This window comes from Maylandia zebra, linkage group LG6 (genome assembly GCF_041146795.1).
Source record: "Maylandia zebra isolate NMK-2024a linkage group LG6, Mzebra_GT3a, whole genome shotgun sequence".
NCBI lineage: Eukaryota > Metazoa > Chordata > Actinopteri > Cichliformes > Cichlidae > Maylandia > Maylandia zebra.
The window spans coordinates 21,543,412-21,567,289 of record NC_135172.1 but is presented as its reverse complement, the minus strand read 5'-3'; the positions used below and the strand labels follow the sequence as shown (position 1 = coordinate 21,567,289).

Here is a 23,878-nt window from a genome sequence, read left to right as displayed (position 1 = left end):
TGTAAATGATGAAGAAGCAAACAGGCTGCGAGCAGACTAATTCCAGGGCGCAGCAATTGACTGTTCAGTAGATGCAGAGCAGAGCGCGGCACATCAAGCAGCGAGTATGTCTGTATAAGAGTGCAGAGCTGTCTGCTTTGAGGATATCATTAACTCAGACACATGAGCGCACATAAGTACTCTGAGAAACTGCCTCCTAGAAATGCACGCTTCTTTAAGATGGAAACACTTCGAGTGAGATTTTAAAAAAGGCAGAAAAAAAGTGTTTTTGTTTGACTTTTCTTTGCTTACATGAGAGATTTTAAAGCTTTTCGGGAAACTCTCATATATACTGTTTGGCTGTAGGTAATTAAGTAACACTTGTATGGAACAGAATTGTAAAGAGGGAATAGGGAAAGTCTGTGTAAATACACGGATGTGCATACCAGATGATGTTCTTACCTGGCAGGTCGGAGAAGAGCAGGATGCATTCATTGAAGCCATTAGCCAATAGGCGGTCCCTGAGTTGCTGCAATATAGCTACGCCAATACAGAATGGGAATGAGGAGTTACCCAGGAGCAATGTGTCCCACAGGTGGAAGATCTTGTGCAGTGGAAAAACATCTGTATTGTGGGTACATAAAAAAAAAAAAACACAACAAAGACAAGATTTTACAAAGTAAGTGAATATGAGAGTGCCTGAAAAGAAACATGCCTCCAGAGATGCTCAATGGGATCCTGCAAATGGGACAATACCATGTAGCATGCACACAGTGAGAAATAGATAATCAGTTTGTGTATAATGAGGATAATTTGCATGTGCACAGTGCGTTTACTTAACATGGCTTTATGGGTTTAAAACGGGGAGCTCACTAAACAAAACTGTGCACTGTCAGTGCTGCCTGGAGGGATATTTGATGTGGGGGAGGCAGCTGGAAAAATGTTTCAAGGTGGGTGTTGTTGTGGAAAAATGACAGGAAGAACATCAGGGGGCTGAGGAGCTTTAGAGCAAGAAACCTGCACAGGTTATTCCAAGCCAAATAAAACCACATCCTGATAATACGTCTCAGAGCAGTTATTATTTCAGTCACATTACTCTCAGTGTTTTAAAATTTAAGGTTTCCCTTCTGTATAGATTTATGCATGGGAACCAGCATTGTCCACCTGTTTATATCATCTCGGGGGTTTGTTAAGGTGGATACTAGGCAAGCTGACATGCGTGTGTGTGTGTGGGCAAAATGTGACTGTGGTGAGAGCTGTGAAAATGCCTCGGAGGATCTGCACCGCATTAGCAGTCAGCCGAGTTGGCCGGTGCATGTGAGTGACAGTCAGTGTGTCTGTGTGTGAATGGAAGATGACCCTCCAACCTTGTCTCATATTGGATCGGGGACATTAGCAGTCAGAAGGGCACACCTCGTGAATACTGGACTCACACACACAGCCTCAGGGGGAGGATAAGGGTTAAAAGGGTCACAACTCACACTTCCCACACCAGAACTGGTCTCTGTGTGTGTGGTTTTAACTGAAGATGTATCACCGAGCAAGGTGAAGGGTTCAAAAACATCAGTGGATAGTGCACATGCAGACTAATCTGGCTTCAATTAGTGTAAATTACAAGTTGTGTAATGTCTGTAACAGTCTGCACACTACCACAGCTCTAGTGTAACGATCAAAATTTATATCGACAAGGTAGCAAGTTATTAAAACAGTTGCTGTAAATGACGGTTTGCCTAGAGGGAAACAGGTTAATTGCATATCATTTAATTTTGGGCCCCTGTTAATATGATCTTTTTTCTGCGCTATACCTGCACTCAGTGAAAGGATCAAAGTGTAATGCTGCCATCCGCTGACAAACCTCATGCTGGGAGCATGCCAAATCCCCACCCCCCACAAAAATGTTTGAAAAAATGTCCCTTTAATAATAATGATGATAATAATATATATGTTTGATGCTACACCGGTAAAGGAAGCATACATATCACAACTAAAACACAAAGATATCTGCCAACCACCTGCATCACTGTGAAGACTGCAACCTGCTAATTTTACACTAAAAATGATTTTTATGAACATTTTCTTTTCCTTTTAATCTAATGCTTAATATTGCTGATCTAAATATCTACATCTAGATCATCCCAAAAGGCTAATAAGACTCCAATCATTTGGCAGTAGTTCACTGGTTGATAAGTTATGCATTTCTTTTGAAGTACATCAGAAAGTGAGTTTTCACCTTCTCTGTACTTGTTGAAGTTTTACAAAGGCCCCTTTATCATGAGGCCAACTTCAAAAACATCCAGATCAGCACTATCAAAAATTTTAAGACTATAATAACTTTCCAACCGTCTCAAAGTACAAGTTTATAAGGCCACATCTGCAGTAATATGACTTTCATATTAATTTTAAACGATCTCGGTCCAAATTAGCACTTCAGGACCCTTTTCTGAAATAATGCCCATACATACTAATGCATACAGTATAACACATCTTCGGGCATGTGTGAGCTGGTCTGAACAGAAAGTGGACGATTAGTTGCTTTGTTTTTCAGGGAAGCGCATGTAGTGACTAACAAGGGTTTGACCTTAAAGAAAGTGACTTAATCTTGTGTTTGTGTGTACAGAAGGGCCAGATGTGTTAAAAGCATTAGCAAACTATTAGCAAATAACGTTTCTTAGGTGGTGTCCTTTGCATATTTATCCATGCTTGCAGTGTATGCACAGTAAGTACACACCCTTGTCATAGTGACCAGAGGAGACAGTAGATGTCCCCAAGCTCCTCAGACATTGTTTCTGATGTTTTTGATTCTTTAGGAAGTAGGGCTGTGCGATATGACCAAAATCTCATATCCCGATATATAAGAATTTTATCGTCCCGATAACGATATAAATCACAAAAATGTAACATTTTCTGTAAATTCTGTGAATCTCGGGCAGCTCGACTTGCGGGAAGTGTTTTCAGCTGCGCGTCATGTAGCTGGAGTCGAGTGTTTTACCAGATGCATGAAACGATACATTTTTAGACACAAGTTGTAACGGCCGCCGTTTTCTTTGTGAGTATTTATTACACGGCGTGCTGCGGGGAAAAGCCTGTTCTAACGTTTGAGTCTAAGGTTTACTTTTTAGCACCTGGTGGCTCTTTTTTATTTCTCATCCGTAAATAATCTTCTCTTTCACGTGATTCCGTTTATTTTGAAAAGTCTAAACAGGAGCTTGAGCTTTATTGTGAAAGGTTTATGTGGAACATAAACAAGCGGAATCGCGATGGTGTTACCGTCGTTGTTGCTAACGACAACGCATAAAAATAGGCGCATGTCCGTCAGTAGTGTGGTTATATTAAATCGTCGGGATTTATATTAGAGAATGTTTCTGACGTTATATTGTTGTCTTTTGTTGCAGACACCAAGTGCCGAGGTCCTGCCTCAACCTCCTTCAGACCAATTGGTGAGTGACACACCCACTTCATTCTTCCAACAGGTTACACATTATTTTTTTGTATTTGGCATCAAGTATATGTGTCAGTTGGGCCTAGTGCATAAATGAAATGCACTTTAATTGTACTAAAACAATCAGTTTTAGTCGAAGTTAACCAAAACCAACATTAGCATTAGGATAAAGTAATTGTCTATACCATTTGTTAGTCCAAACTTTCCCTTAAAGCATCAGCTTGATCCTGACAAAATTTGATATTTTTGTCGTTTTACACATGTTTTTGTCAAAATAAGCTCCCGCTGATCAGTTTACATGATTTAATTTCTGGGGAAATAGATGGCTGTACATCAGTGTTGGGTTTAGAGCTTTTATTGACAACAGCAGGAGAAGTTAGAAGTCAGGAATGTGAACTCTACACGTGTTCAGTCGTCATGTCCTCATATTGTTTTAAGCTGTGAAGGACAGGAGTGTGTTTCAGTTGCCTTCCTCATGTGGTAGGCCCAACAACTCTAGTGTGTGTTACACTGTCCTCATATCGTTGGGTAGCAGAACCGTACAGTGTTAAGTGTCTATAGAATCTGGTATAAGGAAGTCAGATTCTTCTGTAATAATATTCACTGATACAAATATGATCTGTAGTTAATTAAATATAAGAGAAAGAGAGAAGTTTAAGAAATTAATATAGCCACTGCAGTGACCATCAAAACGATGAAAAAATATTGCTGTAAACAGTTTATTTTGCGACACCACGAAACAAACGATAGCGTAAAATGAAACGATAGACGTTTTTATATTGTCATCCGATATATATCGTTATATCGAACAGTCCTATTAGGGAGGTTAGATTCTTGTTTTGTTTTTTTACTCTACCACCTGCATCCTTGGTGCCCTTAAAACTGGAAGAAACTCAGAGGTAAGATGGATTATACAAAATCCAAATCCAGCCCACCAAAACAACGTAGAGATACCATTAATAAATATAGAAGAGTTTTTTTTAAAAAAGCATCATGCTCTCCTCAAGGTTCTCTTGAGGGAGGCAAGCATGCCAATAATTGTTAATGCATTTTTTATCATTTTTCAAATCCATATTCATTAAAGGATTTTTATTTTTATCATCCTGGAGTCGAGCGCCTGGGATTGATTTTGTTTGCCACATCCTACCCGTGTTCTACCACATACTGTATTCTTTCCTCTGTCTCATATCACCTCTAAAATATTTTCAAGGCCTTCATGTACAAATGTATTATTGATCGCTTTAAATTCATGCACTCTAATCAATACTTTTCCAAACAGTCGTCACTCTAACTGGCTATTTTATCTTTATTTCATGAAATACTTCAAGCAAAGCTGGATGTTTATTTAGCAAGTTTGTATTCTTTACACAGACAGGCAGAATTGCAGTTGTAACTTCAGATCGTTAGTATGGATTTTATACATTCTGGGCAATTACTTTATTATTTATTCCGACGTTCTATTTCATTATTAAATGACTTTACTTTGTGCAGGCTGAAAAAAATGTACTCAAGTAAATCAGGTCCTTTCTCTGGCAGATTTTATAGATTCACTGCAAACCCAGCTCAGCAAAACAACTGCACCTGAACTGTGAGCTGTCATGTTTCATGTTATAAATTACTAAGTAATAACTGAACTCCCCTCATGTGAGATGAAATTGAAAGTTCTGAATAAAGCCAGCAGTGGTTGATAGTTTTCATCAGAATATGTGTTTTTTGTTCTTTTCTCGCTTTGAATACAACACACATTTGAGCAGCTGATTTATCTTGTTGGTCACAAGTTGGATTTTTTACTATTTATCCGGATAAATACAAAATTAAAAAAAAAAAAGAAGAAGCTGTGCCGGTCAACATCTCAGCTGATGCCGGACTGAGCGACTCTGTTCTTTCCCTACAGGACTGGAATTAATTAGCAGCGATAGTAAAGGTCACCATGACCAAAATAAATTTAAAAAAAACCTACAGAACTCGAAATTTGAGCCAATGACCTTTTCAGTCCTTTTTATTTGCACTCAGACGAAAAGCTGACTTCAAATATCCTGTGAAAGTTTTTGATTACACTCAGTGCCACATCAAGCCAGGGCATTGTGGGTGAAAAAAAAAAAAAAAAAAAAAAGAGTACTTACGTGTAAACATTGTTAGGAACCAGGGAATAGCATAAAGCTGTGCGGAAAAAGAAAAGAGAAAAAAGATGATGACATAAGCATAACTTATACATTGGGGAAAATAATAATATGATCCCCTCCTGAATTTTTAAGTTTGCTCACACACACATGGTAATAAACAGTCTTTAAGTTTTATGGTAGTTTCATTTTAATGGAGAGAGACAGAATGTCAACTAAAAATCCAGAAATAACACATAACAGCATGAATTTTGGCTGCCACAGGTTGTGTGCCCATATTGCACACAGATTACAATCGATTGATCGATTATTCAATTATAGATAAGTTGTTATATGTAAGTACACCTGTCCAAACAATTCATTTCGTGGGTAAGACCAAAGAACTGTCAAAGGACGTCAGGGACAAGACTGTGAACCTGCACAAAGACCATCAGAAAAAAGCTTGGAGAGAAGCTGACAAATGCTGGTCCAATTATTCAGAAATGGAAGAAATTTAAATGATTTACAGAAGACTTGGGAGAATAGGGCTGGGACCAGATGAAACCAAAATCGAGCTCTTTTGCATCAACTCATCCTGACTTGCTGGGAGGAAGAAAAATGCTGAGTATGACCCAAAAAACACAATCCCCACGGTCAAACACAGAGGTAGAAACATTACTCTTGGACTTTTTTCTGCTAAGTTTACAGGATGACATCACCACACTGAGGGGCCAAAGGACAGGGCCATCTACTGTACCATAAAAAGAAAAGGCAAAAAAGAAAAGCTGAAGCTTTGAGCTGCCAAGCAGCAAGTAAGAAAAGGATTTAGAGAGTCTCTGTAAAGAGGGGTGGGCTAGAATCCCTCCTGAGATGTGTGCAAACCTGGTGACCAGCTAAAAGAAACGTCTGACCACTGAGCTTGCCAACAAGGGATTCTCCTCCAGTTGCTATGTTCTGCTTGGGGATAAAATACTTATTTGACTCTCATTCAATTAAAATGAAACTAGCACAAAAATTTAAGACTGTTCATTTCTTTGGAAGAGAGCAAACTTACCAATTCAGCAGGGGATCACATACAGCATTCATGTGTGCGTAGTATTCAACACATCAACTCAAAATAACACGCTAAGACTCAATCTCTGAGAAAAGCAGCACACATGGCTGTGAATCTCCACAGCTAAGAAACCGTAACAGCAATAAAGAGCAAACTGCTGACTTTGGTTATAAGTCGACGGGAAAAACGCTAACAATGAAAATGAATCTCAATATACTGATCTTGTCATTTGTCATTCGTCCTTTCTTTCTCTCTTATTTACTCTCTGCACTTCCCCGGGAGGAAAAGCATAAAATTGAAATGAAATAAGGCACACAGACAGATACAGACACACACACTACGCCATTAACCAACTGTTCTAGCAACTGCCAATTGCTGGCCACTGTCACCAAGGCTTTGTAAATTTCAGCGGCAAAAGCTCTGGAGCAGCAACAGCGGAGTTATCTCAGCCAGTTTACTGATTGCTAATTGCGAGGGAGCTGGTGACTGTTCAGTGGACCTCTTGTGTGCCTAAGTGTGACGAGACGGCCACTGCACTCAGAGTCTCATCCTCAGCCGCAACAGCCCAGCAGCAGGACTGCGAGTACAGCCAGATTGGATTAGCGTAGGTGTAAATGGCAGACTCAGGAGAGGCGATGTAGCCAAAATTGAAAGTGGCCCTGAATTAAACCACTGGCAACATGCAATTTGACTCTGCTGGAGCGGAGTCCAGGAACTCTGCAGCATTTCCAAAGATTACTTGTGGTTTCTGCATGTTTGCACAACATTTTTGGTTTTTTCTTTCTTTCTGAAAGACAAAGTGTGTTGAACTAGCCATGTTCCGGTTTGCATGTATGAGAAATCCATTCATACTGCAGTGACATTCGGCCTTTTAGTGCAGATGGATTTACTGCCTGAGTAAAACAACAGCTCAGAGTGTGCTCTGCAGTTCACAAAGGGAAAAGGGATTTATTATATATAAAGTCTGATTACTGGGACTGAAATCAAGCATGAAAGCTGTATCAACAAAGAGTGTTCCAGTATTGCCCTGGCCTAACAACAAAAGCAAGCATACAAAGTCCCCTTTGAAATGGTAGTACTGTACATGCTCTAAATGACAACCCAGAATGATAAGCAGTTTTTGGAAGGCCCAAGTCTGAACAATGAAGGCGCAAAAGACTAAAATAATTACAACAGGGCATCTGTTTAGCATAAAAACATGTTTAAACAGCCAAAAAAAAAAAAAAGCAAAATCACCTGCAGGCTACATTTTTTTCTCCATACACTTTCATATTCTGACAATCAACAAGCACAGTTTGGTGCTTCACTTGCTCCATTTTACAGCTGCAATATCAGACACTGAGGAAATAGAGACTTAAATCCCTGACTCCTCTGTGATAAAGACCCCACTTTTCATCGGGTAACGTCTCAGAGGCCGGGCTGTGGATGACACACATTCATCAGCACACAAACTGAAACCCTGGAGAGACGGTGGAGACTTTAACCTTGTCACTGTCTGAGCAGAGCCGTAAGAAGGAAAGCAAAGGGCGAGGAGAGGTGGCGCAAAGTAAGAGAAATAAGGTAAGCCTGACAGAGGACAATCATTAAGTGTGCCTTGCAGACATTAGCCGCTGTATAAATCATTACCAGCGGACTATGGGGAAAACTTGACCCTGGCCACAAATTCTGGAAACGGGGATGTGGAACAAAAAATGTCATTGACTATGAAAAGATATACGTAACAATCTATGGATGGTCATTTTCTTTGTCCCCTGGCAATGAGACACTAAGAATATTTTTGTACTATTTTTGACTTGCCATTAAATATACATTTGCAATAACAAAAAAATGTTAATAACCAGGCATGTCCTACACTGCTGACTTTTATTTTCATCACTCTGCCAGAACACTTGCACTCTTGGTAACTTACATCTGGGATGAAGCCAATCTCATTTAGATGGTTGCTTAGCTCTGGGTCATGGAAGGCAATCATTTGAGAGAAGACAGTCAAGTACTCTGAAAAAGAGGCAAAAGGTCCATAAAGAGTGTACTGAGTAGTTTGAGTGTTCAGGCGTGAAGAACAGTAGGTCTGACCAAACAAACCTCTATAGTAACCAGTAGAAAATACAACCAACAGTGTTGAGCCACCTCTCGTTTCTTTATAGTTTGCAAGAAAAATTAAACATAGGTGCAGCAATTTATTGAAACATATGCAAACATAAATGAAATAAAGTATATAAGGTGATTTTTTACAATTTTAATGAGCTTGAAAGTCAATATTCCCTTCAATAGGCAAGGCAAGGCAAGTTTATTTATATAGCACAATTCAACAACAAGGTGATTCAAAGTGCTTTACAGAGACATTAAAAAAACGAAAACAATAAAAAGCATGATTTAAAATTGATTAAAAAAAACAGTAGATAAAATCAGAACAGTAGATAAAATATAAGTTTTGAAATTTAAGCTTAAAAGTGTGGATTTGGTGCTTTATTCAAATGCAGCTGAGAATAGGTGAGTCTTCAACCTGGATTTAAATAAACTGAGTGTTTCAGCTGATCTGAGGCTTTCTGGGAGTTTGTTCCAGATATAAGGAGCATAAAAGCTGAATGCAGCTTCTCTGTGTCTGGTTCTGACTCTGGGAACTGATAAAAAACCAGATCCAGATGACCTGAGGGATCTGGAAGGTTCATACTGGGTCAGGAGGTCACTGATGTATTTTGGTCCTACACCATTCACCAGTGGGAGCATGTAAATGTTAAACAGAAGGGGTCCCAAGATGGAACCTTGTGGTTCTGTCTAAAACCTGACTGGAAGGCGTCATAGCAGTTATTAGGTAATAGCCTCCCCACAGTCAAAATCTCAACATTACTGAAGCAGTGTGGGCTCATCTTGACAAAGAAGAGAAGAAAAGGCAGCCAACATCCAAAGAAGAGCTTTGAAATGTCCTTCAAGAAGACTGGAGAACTATTCCCAACGACTACTTACATAGAATAGAATAGAATAAAATTCAACTTTATTGTCATTGCACATGCACAGGTACAGGGCAACGAAATGCAGTTTGCATCCATCCAGAAGTGCTTTAGTGATATAGATATATTACAATATATATTAGCAATAATATAGATATGTAAGTATATTACAGAAATGGGTCTATTATGGTATGTTATAATGTACACGGTATGAAGTATGTTGTGAATATTCTATAACTATAAGTATGTACAGGCTGTAGTGAGTACAAGCTATGTACAGGATATGAACAGGATATAAATATGAAAAACTATACAGAATATGAAATAAATAACTTTACAGAAATCTGAGATATAGAGTTATACAGAAATGGGAACTATGCAAGTTGTAAACAGTTGTAGGGTTAAAAATTATCGTATGTACAGAATGATTATTTACAGAGCTATACAGTAGTGCAGTTAAGATAAGTGAGATATGTGGATAATTTCTACAGAGGCTATATAAAGTGCTAGTGGTTGTGAGTGGTGGTTCAGTTCATTTTATTATTGTGTGTTTGAGGGTACAGTTGTCCATTGTGGGTGTGTGTATGTTCAGTCCATGTGTTAACGTGGGTCAGATGTCAGGAGGCAGAGTTCAGGAGTCTGACAACTGTGGGGAAGAAGCTGTTCCGGTACCTGGTGGTCTTAGTCCGGAGGCTCCTGTAGCGCCTCCCAGAGGGCAGGAGGGTGAAGAGTCCATGTGATGGGTGACTGGGGTCCCTGATGATTTTACCAGCCCTTTTCAGACACCGCTTCCTGTAGATGTCTTTTATGGCAGGAAGTGGTGCTCCGGCGATGCGCTGGGCAGTTTTCATGACCCTCTGCAACGCCTTCCGGTCCGAGGCAGAGCAGTTCCTGTACCAGACTGTTATACAGTTGGTCAGGATGCTCTCGATGGTGCAACGATAGAAGTTCACCAGGATGTCTGAGGACAGGTGGTTCTTCCTCAGAGTCCTCAAGAAGAAGAGGCGCTGGTGAGCCTTCTTGACCAGCTTGGAGCAGTTGGTCGTCCAGGTGAGATCCTCGGAGATGTGGACTCCCAGAAACTTGAAGCTGCTCACACGCTTAATGTGGATGGGTGGATGTGGGTCAGCATTCCTCCTGTAGTCCACGATGAGCTCCTTGGTCTTCTCGGTGTTAAGCAGCAGGTTGTTTGTGTCGCACCACTCAGCCAGACGATCCACCTCCGCCCTGTAGGCGGCCTCATCGTTGTCACTGATGAGGCCAATCACCGCGGTGTCATATGCAAACTTAATGATGGTGTTGGAACCATCAGCCGGTCTGCAGTCGTGGGTGAAGAGGGAGTAGAGGAAACGGCTCATCACACAGCCTTGTGGTACACCGATGTTCATCGTGATTGTAGATGAGCAGCGGTTATCCAGCCAGACATGTTGGGGGCGGTTGGTCAGGAAGTCCAGTAACCATTTGCAGATGAGGGAACTGATGCCCAGGTCTGTCAGTTTCCTGATGAGTTGTGAGGGGTGGATTGTATTGAATGCTGAACTGAAGTCTATAAACAGCATTCTGGCGTAGGTGTTGTTGTTGTCCAGGTGTGAGAGGACAGAGTGCAGTGCGATGGAGACTGCATCCTCTGTGCTCCTGTTCTGGCGGTATGCGAATTGGTGGGGGTCCAGGGTGGGGGGGAGACAGGATTTGAAGTGTGCTAGGACCAGCTGCTCTAAGCACTTAGTGATGATGGGGGTGAGTGCTACTGGGCGGTAGTCATTGAGGCAAGATGGGTTGGAGTTTTTGGGTATCGGGATGATGGAGGTGGATTTGAAGCAGGCCGGTACCACAGCGTGGGCCAAGGACAGGTTGAATATGTCTGTCAGCACTCCTGCAAGCTCCCCAGAACACGCTCTGAGAACACGCCCGGGGATGCCATCAGGACCTGCAGCCTTGTGGACATTGATCCTGCTCAGCACCGCTCCTACATCGGTGGGGGAGAGAGTCAGAGGTTGGTGGTCTGGCGTCACGTCTGCTTTGGTCCCGCTCAAAACGAGCATAAAAGTTGTTGAGCTCGTTTGCTATGTGCATTTGTTTACCAATGGAAGTGTTGATCATGGGGTCCTCAGCTTTTATATGATATATCTGAATGAACGGTCCTGTAGTCTGAGATGGTCTGGAGTCCTTGCCACATGCGTCGGGGGTTGGAGTTGGAGAAGTGTTCTTCTACCTTCTTTTTGTAATGGTGTTTGGCTTTTTTGATGCCCTTCTTTAGATTAGCCCTGGCTGTACTGTAGGCGTGTGCATCTCCTGACCTAAAGGTGGTGTTGCGGGCCTTCAGGAGGAGACGAACATCCCGGTTCATCCAAGGCTTCTGGTTGGGGTACATGGTGATACATCATGGAGAAGCTCACGGCTCTCCAATGGGAGATTGAGAGGCCAGTGTTGGACTGTTAGAACAGCTTTGAAATTCATATGAGCTGTTCGCACTAAAGTAAAAAGCACCATCACTTCATGCGGATACCCTTTCGGCGCCAGCTGCGGTCGCAAGGCTGCAGCCGAACAAAAACACATGCTGTCCTCCCAGGAGCCCAGCATGAGTAGAGGTCTCTTTTTTTCCCTCTTGTACTTTCCCATTGTAGTGTATATTTCAGTGTTTTTTTCTGTAACGCTACCGAAACCACATCGAAAGGAGCCAGCTGAGGTGGTTCGGGCATCTGACAAGGATGCCCCCTGGGCGCCTCCTGGGTGAGGTGTTCCAGGCATGTCCCACCGGGAGGAGGCCCCGGGGCAGACCCAGGACACGCTGGAGAGATTATATCTCTCGGCTGGCCTGGGAACGCCTTGGTATTCCCCCGGATAAGCTGGAGGAGGTGGCTGGGGAGAGGGAGGTCTGGGCCTCTTTGCTTAGGCTGCTGCCCCCGCGACCCGGCCCCGGACAAAGCGGATGAAGATGGATGGATGGATGGATGGCTACCGATCTCCGACCTGTATCCTCATCTGATGTCTGTGTTGTGTGTGTAAGGTCGGAGGGGGGGGTCCTATTTCACTGCAGGGCAACCGGCACGTGGCAAATAAAGCCTTGATTGATTGATTGATTGAAATGTAAAGCAATCAGACTAAGAGAGTTCAGGCTGTGCTGAAGAATAAAGGTGGTCATACCAAATGTTGACTATTGACTCAGTTTTTTCCTTATATACTGCATTGCTATGTATATTTGTACACGTTTCAATAAACTGCTGAACCTATTTCTCTTTTTTCAAGCAAAATATAAAGAAATGAGGGGTGGTGCAGTATTGTTCATCAAAGAAAAACATACACAAACGTGACTCAGAAAAGCTTGAGTGTAGTAATTCCATCAAGTGAATCAGTTTTATTGAAATTTAGTCAACTCTTATGTGTTACCCACATGTTGCTCGTACTCTCCTGATCCACTTTTCAGCCTTTCTCAACCTCAGTACATAGTGAATGTAAACTCATGCTGCACAAAGCTGTGCAAGCCCCATTTCTTCACACAGTTCATCTACAAAGGAGCTCTGACCAGAAAGATAAACATTAGACAGCTCTCTCCAGGGCATCTAGCAGGGGAAGAAATGATAATAGTCACATTCCCCATGGAGTTCAAGAGGTGTATGGTGCAGCTGTTTATCAGTCACGTACGAATTGCCTGTGACATTTCTCTGCAGGCACTTGCAGTTTCATTTGTTTCCCTATCTCTAAATGATGCGACTCAGCTGCAAACTCCATTAAGAAAGACTGAAATTAGTTTTCAGAGCTTAGAAGCAACATGGAGCCAAAATTTAATCAACATTGAGCTGACGGGCTGATGCTCAGTGCCAGCCGATGATAATTTGCTTTTGAACTTAACTGAATGCTCAGACAACGTTTAATGCTTATTACTTAACTTGCAGTTGACTACATATGATAACCGGTAGAAATGACAACAAGTAATAAAATAATATGGAACAGCGTCTGCTCGAAGAATGAAAACTGAATATTTCATTAGTGCGTAAGTAACTCTCTGAGTTGTGCGAAGATTACTCAAGTATAGCTTACCTTGGATCACATGAGAGTTGTCCTTCAGAAAAAAGTTGTACAAGTACTTGGGGATGAAGGCAGACATGCAGGCATATGCCAAAGCTGGGAAGAGAATCAGATAAAAATGAAAGTATGAAAAGTATGAAAATAAAATGGAGATAAAATACTAGTTAGCTACTTGAGTTCACATTAAAAGTCTTGCCTTCATTGTTGAAATTCAGATATAGAAAGGGGGCACAAAGCGAATCCAAACCTGAAGTGAAAATCAAGTCAGAACAGCTCATGATCTTCACACAAATTCAACTGTAGGGTCAAGAAATTTAACAAGGAATTTGAAAAGTGTGGCATGACCACCACCTAGTGTCTATTTATGTACAGTACAATAATAAATAGTGCGAGTTACAAGAGAATGACTGACCCTGCCAGTAGACCAGGTCAGGGTGAGACACCACCCACGCTTTCAACACACGTCTGAACTTGATGTGGCCCTGGGGAGATGACAGCAGCTCATCATATTGGTGGCACCGTGGGATGTCCACTTCAATCTGTAAGCATGTGCACGAAAAGACAAAAGAGATTGAATGAAGTTAGATTAAATCCACTTGTATACACAGCGTAACATGCATTTTTAAACAGCTGTGTACCTGTCTGTCAGTTGGTATGGGAGTATCCTTGTCTATACCTTCATATTTAGCTTGAATGTCACCCTGTGCAAAAGAAGGAGAGTAAGCGGTACCACAAACAAATATAAAAATGCAACTTTTCATGATTTATTTTGTACCTCAATGCCCAGCAAGCCAGCCCATGCCAGCCCTCGTACAAGTGGGGGAATGTCCACTCTGGCTTCTTTCCACACTAGGGTCTTCTTGTACGGGTAGGCCTAAAGTCAAAGCAATACATTATTGAGTCCCAGTCTAACAATAACACGTTTAAACAACAAATACTACAAATACAGGACAGAAACTGAGGAAATGCTTTTGCATGCTGAGTGCTGCATATGAATTTGTATGGAGCCCAGACCTTGAGCAATCTGTCAAAGAGGATGATGCGGATGAGCTGGTACTCGGTGTCTCTTTCACGGATGATGAGTGGCAGCGTGACGGCGGCCGACAGTTCATTGCTGCTGTTGGACTGGGGCAAACTCGACTGTCTGGAGGAGGGAGAAATAAGCAGAGGGGGGGTATGACATTTCTCAAGCTAAAATAAATGATGAAGTAAGGTGTAAAATACTAAAGGGGAGGAGAGGATGACAAGAGCAACTTCAAGATTGAGAGCACTTACTCGTCTTCGAGGAGAGGGTAATAGGCTTCTCTGGCTACATCTTTCAACCTCTGGGGGAAAAAAAGACCACTTATGGTAAAAACAGTAACAGAAGTTTATAGTTTCTATAAATATCTAGTCTCTATAGTAATTTATAGTTTCTATTGCAAGTGCAATTTTACTGCAGTTGCAATACAGCAAGGCAACATTAAAAGATTTTGTCAACTAATAAAAACACACTTATTAATACAGAAGTACGAGTGGCATAATGACTGCAGTTGTTTTCAGTATATCAAAGGAAGCCCAGAAGGCTGCAGATAGTGCAGGAGTGTTCATAAAGAAATGTACACATTTTACGGTCTTACATTTCTGAGTTGGCACAGAGACAGCGTCACTGTCGTGTCATCGAGCAAGAAACTCCGATCCCTGCCCTGGCCAAACGTCTCCCCATCCTCCAAGACGAAACTGAAAAGGAGATGCAATCAAGATGCAGACAGGCTCAAAATTTAAATAAAAACTGCCAACCGCTCAGTCTTTTGTGTTTGTGCATATGTTGTTTTATACTTGGGCAGTGTGGAGATCGGTGGTTTGGACTGAATGATTTCCTGGTTGGTGAGCTCCTTTTCTAGGTCTCCACCTGCCAGACACCACAGATGATAAACCTCATCTATGGCCCGCTCCGACAGGTAATCCTCATCGTCGTCTAATAGCACACACACAAACATATACACACACACAAAAAGAGTAAAAACCCAACAGGCACAGGTGGCTCTACAACATATGAAAATAAATGGTGAAAGTAGTGACTGTTTGAAAAGGAAATGACACTAATAAAGTCTTTTTTTTTTATTATTTCATCTGGCCTGCAACAAATAAAATAAACAGCGTAAATCTAAGGAAATCGCTTCCAGAAGTAGAAAGCAGGAAAAAACAAAACTTTCTCATTTCTACTGTCAAGATGTTCTCGACAGTGGAAAGCTGTTGGCGTGGTGAAGAGAAAAGAGAGTTTGGAATTAAATACAGGACTGTATGGTATGTGAAAAGGAGGATAAAACAATGCTACGACTTTATTAGTAAAGGAACACTTAATTAAAGCAATTTCTGGATAATCTGTTCTGCTTTAAGAGTGTTTTTAAGGTTTTTAATCAAAGGAAAGTAGTTCAACATATGGTTTGTGTATGTCCGACGTTGTTGTGTGTTTCAGTGTCTGTGTAAGTCTGCATATTTGTTTGTGTGTAAGTGGGTAAGACCTTTGCAAAGGTCACTGATGTCGTCTGGGAGCACCAGATGTGCACAGCGCAGGGATGAGGAGAACAGGTTGACAGGCTTCTGGAAGGGTGTGTAGTGGCAGGAGATGCTATTAAAAACAGGGTCTTGCAGTAGTTCTGCAGGGGTTGGCCTATATTATGTATAAAAGTCAAAAGACATGATTATCATGACACCAAAAAAGATTTTCTTTTTAACTTAATGTCTAATGACCTGCAATAGGATATGAAATCCAACAGAAACTGGATTTACCTTTTAGATGGAAGAAAGGTCAAGCACTTCCTTAATAACTCAAGAACACTGTCAGGCAGCTCCTGTAAATATTATACAAATATGATCAACGCTGTCATAAATGGAACAGACACACCGCATTGATGCTTCCCAATAAGAGTCAAGAAATATTAGTGAGCATTTGCACAGTTGTTTAAGAGTGTCCATCGCCAAGACAACCTGGTTAACCTAGCAGTGTTTTCCATGGTGGAAGAAACCAGAACTCCAGGATAATGACGTGTACAAGCACTGAGAGAACATGCAAACTTCACATAAAAGGGCCCTGGCCATATTGAAACTGCTTCCCAACTTACATTATGTCACATTTTCAAATATAATAATGCATGAAATCTCTTTCTGTTTCTTTGTTTCTTTGTCCATAAACTCCTAAAAATCCATAAAATCTACTACCCTTTCAAAAAAACTTTTTGTGACATTAAGTACAAGCCAAACAAAACCGTAGCATGAGCATGTACTAGTTACAAAACTTCTAGGGATTTGCATGTAACAGACAGTGCTTAAATAAGCCACAGAGTGTGCAGAAGACGTCAATAATGACATCTGCAGAAAAGACCATTGCTGCTAACTTTCCCTCAATTCAGGATTTGTACAAATCCAGAATCAGGAAACGAACAGGCAATATCACTGCAGACCCATCACACCCCACACAAAACCTGTTCTAACGCCCCTCCTCTGGTAGGCGCTACAGAGCACTGTACGACTAAACAAGCAGACAAACACAGTATCTTTCCACAGTCCGTCACTCTGATGAACACTTAGAATGGTCACATAGTGTCCATACATAAACATCCACCATACCTGCTGCTGGATGAAAGCATACTGTATATACTGTTTTTGTTTGTCTTTTATATCCATTCATCATCATACATACCTATATAAGATATTTTTGTTTGAATCACAAACTCCACCATTTATGTAAAAAATATTCAATAATTATTTGAGTGAAATCAACCACCCAAACAACTAAAATAATTTAGGTGAGTAAACAACAATATTTTTAGACTGAATATATGTACAATCTGGTTCGTGCCGTTTTGATTTCAGAACCTACATTTAGGTATCCAATTAGCATGAAGATCAAAGACATCAAAACACAGCCAACCTAGAGATAAATGTAGGTTTTACACGTGACTATAATACTGTGATGATAAATCCAACTTTAATGACTCTGTATTTTTATCAGAAAACAAAAACCTAACTGCCCATCGTCACAACATTTGTCTGCATGATTCATAAGTAGGCTTATTCACGTCGTACTCAGATCACGCCTATATTTAAACTTCTCTTTGATTTCATCTGCAAACGCTGAAAGTATATCTTGAATAGTTGTGACTTTAATGTGTTGACAAAATCTGGCCATAGACAGACAGAAAGCATTCAAAATGTCTTTTATGGAGTTTATGTTATAGTAGGTTTCACACACACACATACAGACAACACCAGCTATGACATTGCTGCCGGTCAAACAGACATTAGGTTTACCTTAATGGTATCCAAGCAACCATGTTCCTCAGCAAGGACAGTGACAATGTCATCCATGCAACCTAAGGAGGACAAACAACATCGCCACTTAAGCCTAAACGAGACTAGAGGCACAATTTTTTCTGTGCTCTGAATAACCCAGATGACCTTTGTACTCACCCAGGGTTAAAATGAATTTCAGCCTCTCGCTTATATCAATATTCTGCAGGAGTCTTCTGCCCTGCAATTGATTCGATTTTAAGATGGAATTTCTAAACAAAAATCCAAAATCTTGCATGAATGTTTATTAAGAATTCTTACCGCACACAATTCAAAGAGCAAAATGCCGAGCGACCAGACATCAGACTTTGGTCCCGAGGGCAGAGGAGCTTCATCACGGGAAGGGTCACTGGGGTGGAAGGAGCCCTGAGCGATCACCTCTGGAGCAAGGTATGATGGGTACCTGAGGCAAAAATGACAGAGCAGATAAGTATTGCACTTTTATAAGCCTCAGAATAAGACAAATTATAAACAGCAAGTTAATTAAGGCTTTAAACCCCACAGGGAATTTGCTGAATTTCTGTTTTATATCTAATATGACATCTTCTTTATTACTCTATGTAAAGTGTTGTTATTGTTCTTGTTAATAAATGATGTCCAAACAGCTGTTCCTCAAAGCGAAAGCTGTTTGTCAGTTACATTTATTGAACTTTCAACACCAAATGTTTCATGAAAGTCACAGGAATGTGCCATCATTTCTCTTCTCAGTCTGCAAAAGGATATTACACAGATACTTGGTAGAACATGAAGACCTTTGGATTGTGATCAAAGCCCAAAGATCTGTTACAGTTCCTTAATCAGGATGCCCTAAAAGCTGGTTTCTGTGAAAAAGGATATGAGCCAATTATGCATCATTTTTACGGTCAATTGCCTGTTTTTTGTTGAGTAACAGAAACCAGATATGCGTGAAGACTTGACCCTTTACACTGAGCTAACTGAAGGAAAAAAAGAGAAGAAAAGGACATACCCAATGGGAAAATCCACATCTGCCCCGTGATCAGTCATGTGATAAAGGCCGAACTTTGCCAGCTTGACGTTCCCCTGCAAAGACAAGCTCGACATTAGAGTGCAAGACCTTTTTTTCCAATTTCTTTAAAACTAGACAGTAACTCAGGCTAGCGTAAACCTGATGACTTTGATAGAAACAGTACCTTGCAGTCCATGAGGACATTGTTTGGGCCGAGGGCTCGGTGCACCAAACCATTTTTGTTCATAAACTCCAGGCCTTCAAGAACCTCATAGGCTATTTGCAGCACCTTTTCTGCACTAGCACAAACAGAAACCTTTTTTATTGTTAATGCGCTGAAAAGTGTACATCACATGAAAAACCTTATGAACAATAAGGTTTAAAGGGAACTGTTCAAAAGTGAAAGTAAAGAAAGGTAAAATAACAATGAATCATTCACATCAGTCACATTCACATTTTTTGTGTATTGCTGTCTGGTTAGTTTTGGTCGTTTTACCTGGGTGCGTTTTCTGGTTTTTGGAAAATGCTTAAACAGTTCTCATAGTGTTCAGCAACAACGATCAGCCGTTCTGAAGAGCAAGAAAAAAAAGATAATGATTATTAAAACCAGCAATAGGGTCACTATTGATAATACACCTGGACTAATTCGAAATCTAGCAAGAAGGATAAAAGGTTGAGATACAAATACAATCAAGACTTTTGCTGTCAGAAAGGCAAATTTCAGAAAGAAAAACAAAAAACTTCTGGAATTTGTATTTTCCAAATGTTCACAACCATTATGTAAGGATGGTGTTTGAAGGACTCCTTAATGACATACTATGTAGTACATGTCATGTTTCCCACTTGTAAATACATAGATATACATTCAGTGGCCACTTTGTTAGGTACAACTAATTAGAAAAATCACATAGCAGCAAATCAACACATTTAAGCATGTAGAGTCAAGCCAATCTACTGAAGTTCAAACTGAGCGTCAGAATGGGGTAGAAAGGTGACCTCAGTGACTTTGAACATGACAATGGTTGTTGGTGTCAGATGGGCTGGTTTGAGTGAGTGGCAATTCTCTGGGAGAAAATTCTTTGTTGATGTCAGAAGTCAGAGAAGAAAACTCTAATAACGACTTGGAGCATCACTGAATACGCAACATGTGGAACCTTGAAGCAGATGGGCTTACAGCAGCAGAAAACACCAGGTGCTAATCCTGTCAGCAAAGAACAGGAAACAGGCTACAGTTTGCACAGGATAAGCAAAACTGGAAACAAGAAAACTGGAAAAACGCTGCCTGATCTGATGAGTCTCAACCTTCAGATGGCAGGCTCAAAATCTGACATAAACAACATGAAAGCATAGATCCATCCTGCCTTGTATCAACAGTTCTGCCTGGCTGGTGTATTGGTGGTGGTGTGGGTAATATTTCCTTGGCACACTTTGAACCCCTTTGCTTACAGCAGAGTCATGTGCTTTATAGGTATTCCCAAAATTCATAAATCATAGCAAACATGTATCCAACACAAGCGTGTCATTAAACATGTTATGTGTCACCACTTTAGTAAGTTCTGTACTGAAAGCCCAAATTAATAGCTTCAATTTAGATAAGTTGTTTAAGTGCTTAATATGAAATGTGATGACAGGTTACACATTTTTATTTTAGCACTACAAGAGACAAGACAGAAAGCCATACCGTGCTTCCCTCTGGAAATGTCCACATACTGGCAGAGTCTGGGGTGAGTGATGGTTTTGAGAATCTGGAAACGTCCCAGGATTTTGATGGAGTTGGGAGTCAGAGGGAGTCCATTGCTTCCACAGACATCATGTGGAAGAGCTGAGGCAAAGAAGGTAAAGGCTCCTAGCTGGGCGTCTTTAAGGGAGCGCATTGTGCCACTGGCTTGAAAAACAGATAAAGGGAAACAGCAAGGGGAAATTATGCGTAAAACATGAATGAAAGAAACATTAATCAATACGGTGATGTGGTATATTATCCAACTTCACCCTTAATGTAATTCAACACAAAACTGAGGTAAAGCCCATGATTGGAGCAAAAGGGTTAACACTGACTTTGTTATTGCAACACACTTACACCAGTTAGTTAACAGAAATATCGTTTCGGAAGCAAAAGACAGAGTGCGAGAGGGCAACGATGCTACTGAATGTATGAAGTTATGAAAATAGCTGTTATGTCAGATGTGGAGCCGTCGTTTAGTATGCATTACCTCAAAAAATGCGTCCTCTCTAAAGACGAAGCTGCATAACCATGTAAACGAGTAACCTGAAATTATTATTGAAATGAATTATTTTTCCTGTTTCTGCGACGCGATGAAAACAGCTGAGCGAACGTGATCGACGACGTTTATTTCGTGCGACGAGGGGGGGCGCACAGAAAATACTTTGCACGAGCGAGACAACGGTGTTAAAATTTCATCAATGAAAAAAAAAAAGACAGAAAAGTCACTGAAGAGTAGTTTTATATGTACTTTTCCTGTTTGTGGTCTATTTTTTTTAATCTGTTAATTATACACAGGCAATTGCCGAGACAACTTTAAGGCTTCCCTAATGTCCGAGCCATAGAACATATGGCTAGCGACAGCAAACGGCTAACTGCACCTGCTTCCTATCCGTATGCTGCTGCGATCTACACAGTGGGGCCTGAACTGGCGAATCTGCGGCTGCCTGTTTGCTAGCTCCGTTAGCAAGGAGGGATAGCAGCTGTCACGCTCCCCAGTTGAAATCGTGCTGGGTTTGCTGCCGCTCAGAGTTCATGTAAGTTTAAAAAGGCTCTGTGCTATATTTTCTGTTTCAACCCACCATTGTTGTATTTTTTATTGTCAATGATGTCTAACCCGCGCTTATACTAAGTAGCTTAACTACACGAGAGCTAGCCTAAAGTGGAGTTTATTCCCAAGTTGGTCGAGAAAACTGGAGCTGAACCGGCTAATATTGTAGCTTACCTCCTAACTGATGCAACGTTAGCTCATGTTAAGCGCACAATAGTGAGCTGTCACGAATACACAGTTAATCCAAATATAGGAATAAACACACCAAAGTGTTTTAACATTTTCATTTTGTTGTAATGCTGGTGACCTTTACTGTTCTAACACGGCAGCCATGGTTTTATTTTCATTATTTTACCTTTTTCTTAAATCTGTAAAGACTTTATATAACTTTATATACATACATACATACATACATACATACATACATACATACATACATACATACATACATACAAATAGTGGGATTAAAAAAATCTTCACAATAAGAAAAATAATTTTTGAGTTATCATATTAAACCCTTAAATGTATGGGGCATTTGAGATATATGGGACTTTTGAAATTCAGATCATTGCTTGTATTACATCGTTATTTTCTGTAGCATATTAATAGTAACAAAACCAAAGCAATACAGGATTAGTTTATGATCATGTTACAATGTAATGGTCTTGATTTTGATTGGTTTTGTAATTCTTGAATATTAATGTGAGCTAAATTTACTCTTAGCCTATCACAGTTTGCCGGCCTTTATCATACCCATGCTTAGACAACTGCTGCAGGATAACTGTCATTGTTCACATACTTTCATGCATACTTTTCTTTTATGTGAAAGGTTTAAAATGTGCATCTGTGAATGTTCTCGAGGGCAAATTTAACACATTGTTGTAGTCATGAAACTGGGGTATTACAGCAAATACATTTATCACCTGATGTACGCTGGCCCAAAGACACATTTTCCCCAGAATTTAAGCCATTTAGTCAATTAAGAATTGGAAAGTCTAGAACCCCCATATGTTTTCTGTTATTATTCATATTCATTTGTCTCTGGGCTAGCCACTGGGAATTAAGCTGGCAGAAATCTTTGTTACGTGCTCAGCTCAGTGGGACCCCAACGCGCATGCTCTATGAGCCAAAATTGCAGAAATGTGGAGAACATCTGGGTACCTCATGGAGGAAGCTTGGATGCCTTTTTGGATCACTGAGCAACTTTTATTCAAGTTTAAGAACCGTGAACTGTGTTGTCTCTGGTATCCAGTTCTCATTTAGGCCTGTATGATACAGAAAAATATCTTATAACTATCATTTTTTTCATATCAGTTGTATATTAATGTGTAAATATGTAAAATTTAACAAACTTTTAAATATAAACAAAAGAAAACATAACAAAAGACATATTCACTCTGTTGTAGTCCACTTTGTCTCCCACAAAGGATTGCAGTAGTGTCCCACTGAAGTGGGAAGTGAGGCTCATGCATGGATCAGATATGTGACTTTACCATTTAACTACAAATTTGATGTGGTAGTGAAGTATGACACCATTGTCTCTCTACACTCTATGTACAGCTGGGAAAGTGTCGCTTGAGAGAGATGTTATGTCCATGAATTTGGACGTTGGATGGGTCAGTTAGCTGCTTAAATCTGATGTTTTTAAATATCCTTACTGACATCATGTCTTGTCATGGCGTTATCTGGTTTTGACACAGTTTGCAGTGCACCCAGTTCTGCTTCTTTTTCAGACTTTTAATGGCCAAAATATCTCCACACTATCAAGTTACTTTGACATTTTAGCCATGTCGTCTTGCTTTGAACCTCTGGCTGTGTCCATTGGGTTGTCACTCGAGTTTTCCTTAATGTTATCTCCCTCATGCTTAATTTATGGTGCTGCGATTATGTCCGTTTGTGTACATATTTTCTTACGGAAAGCCAGTAGAGAAGGGCTTTCAACCAATGCAAATGTGCTCAGTGCCGTCAATTGAATGCTGAGTGGTTGACAAGTCTGCAGGAACAGGCGAGGGAGTGACACTGTCTAAGACAGCACGAAAACTAAAGACAGTGGCTGGAGTGGACACTTTTCATTGTCTTTAACACTCTGTTTGTCTTCAGCTCTGGCTCAAGGACCAACAACACGAACAAGAGTAGGCTATAGACTAGTTGTACCACATATTTTCGACACTGCACCATTTGACAACAGATGCTCTCTGCAGGTAAATGAACAGCCCGTAGCTGTATACGGACTGCCAACGTAGTAACACTGCTGGACCATAAT

The 23,878-nt window shown here is 40.6% G+C and overlaps 2 protein-coding genes across 3 annotated transcripts in view; one reads left to right on the top strand and one right to left on the bottom strand.

Annotated features, from left to right (window-relative positions):
• tbck (TBC1 domain containing kinase) overlaps positions 1 to 21,212 on the bottom strand; it is a 57,573-nt gene extending 36,361 nt beyond the window's left edge. The window contains exons 1-22 of one of the 2 annotated variants that reach the window (XM_004549422.5): positions 21,055 to 21,212; positions 20,526 to 20,729; positions 19,341 to 19,413; positions 19,029 to 19,143; positions 18,845 to 18,918; positions 18,139 to 18,280; positions 17,998 to 18,058; positions 17,839 to 17,900; positions 16,318 to 16,379; positions 16,050 to 16,198; positions 15,364 to 15,502; positions 15,165 to 15,264; positions 14,821 to 14,870; positions 14,560 to 14,689; positions 14,321 to 14,419; positions 14,184 to 14,246; positions 13,958 to 14,084; positions 13,742 to 13,792; positions 13,558 to 13,641; positions 8,481 to 8,566; positions 5,542 to 5,578; positions 442 to 603 (exon numbers count right to left, since the gene is read on the bottom strand). In XM_004549422.5, the coding sequence (XP_004549479.2) occupies positions 442 to 603; positions 5,542 to 5,578; positions 8,481 to 8,566; positions 13,558 to 13,641; positions 13,742 to 13,792; positions 13,958 to 14,084; positions 14,184 to 14,246; positions 14,321 to 14,419; positions 14,560 to 14,689; positions 14,821 to 14,870; positions 15,165 to 15,264; positions 15,364 to 15,502; positions 16,050 to 16,198; positions 16,318 to 16,379; positions 17,839 to 17,900; positions 17,998 to 18,058; positions 18,139 to 18,280; positions 18,845 to 18,918; positions 19,029 to 19,143; positions 19,341 to 19,413; positions 20,526 to 20,718 (2,059 nt within the window). In that variant the 5' untranslated portion in view covers positions 20,719 to 20,729; positions 21,055 to 21,212. The remainder of the gene's footprint in view (positions 1 to 441; positions 604 to 5,541; positions 5,579 to 8,480; positions 8,567 to 13,557; positions 13,642 to 13,741; positions 13,793 to 13,957; positions 14,085 to 14,183; positions 14,247 to 14,320; positions 14,420 to 14,559; positions 14,690 to 14,820; positions 14,871 to 15,164; positions 15,265 to 15,363; positions 15,503 to 16,049; positions 16,199 to 16,317; positions 16,380 to 17,838; positions 17,901 to 17,997; positions 18,059 to 18,138; positions 18,281 to 18,844; positions 18,919 to 19,028; positions 19,144 to 19,340; positions 19,414 to 20,525; positions 20,730 to 21,054) is intronic. The other variant, XM_023155118.3, reaches the window with a different exon arrangement.
• Positions 21,213 to 21,350: 138 nt separating this feature from the next.
• Positions 21,351 to 23,878, top strand: part of aimp1a (aminoacyl tRNA synthetase complex interacting multifunctional protein 1a) — a 29,141-nt gene continuing 26,613 nt past the window's right edge. Inside the window, exon 1 of the mRNA XM_004549423.5 lies at positions 21,351 to 21,601. Coding sequence (XP_004549480.1) covers positions 21,600 to 21,601 — 2 coding nt within the window. The 5' untranslated portion in view covers positions 21,351 to 21,599. The remainder of the gene's footprint in view (positions 21,602 to 23,878) is intronic.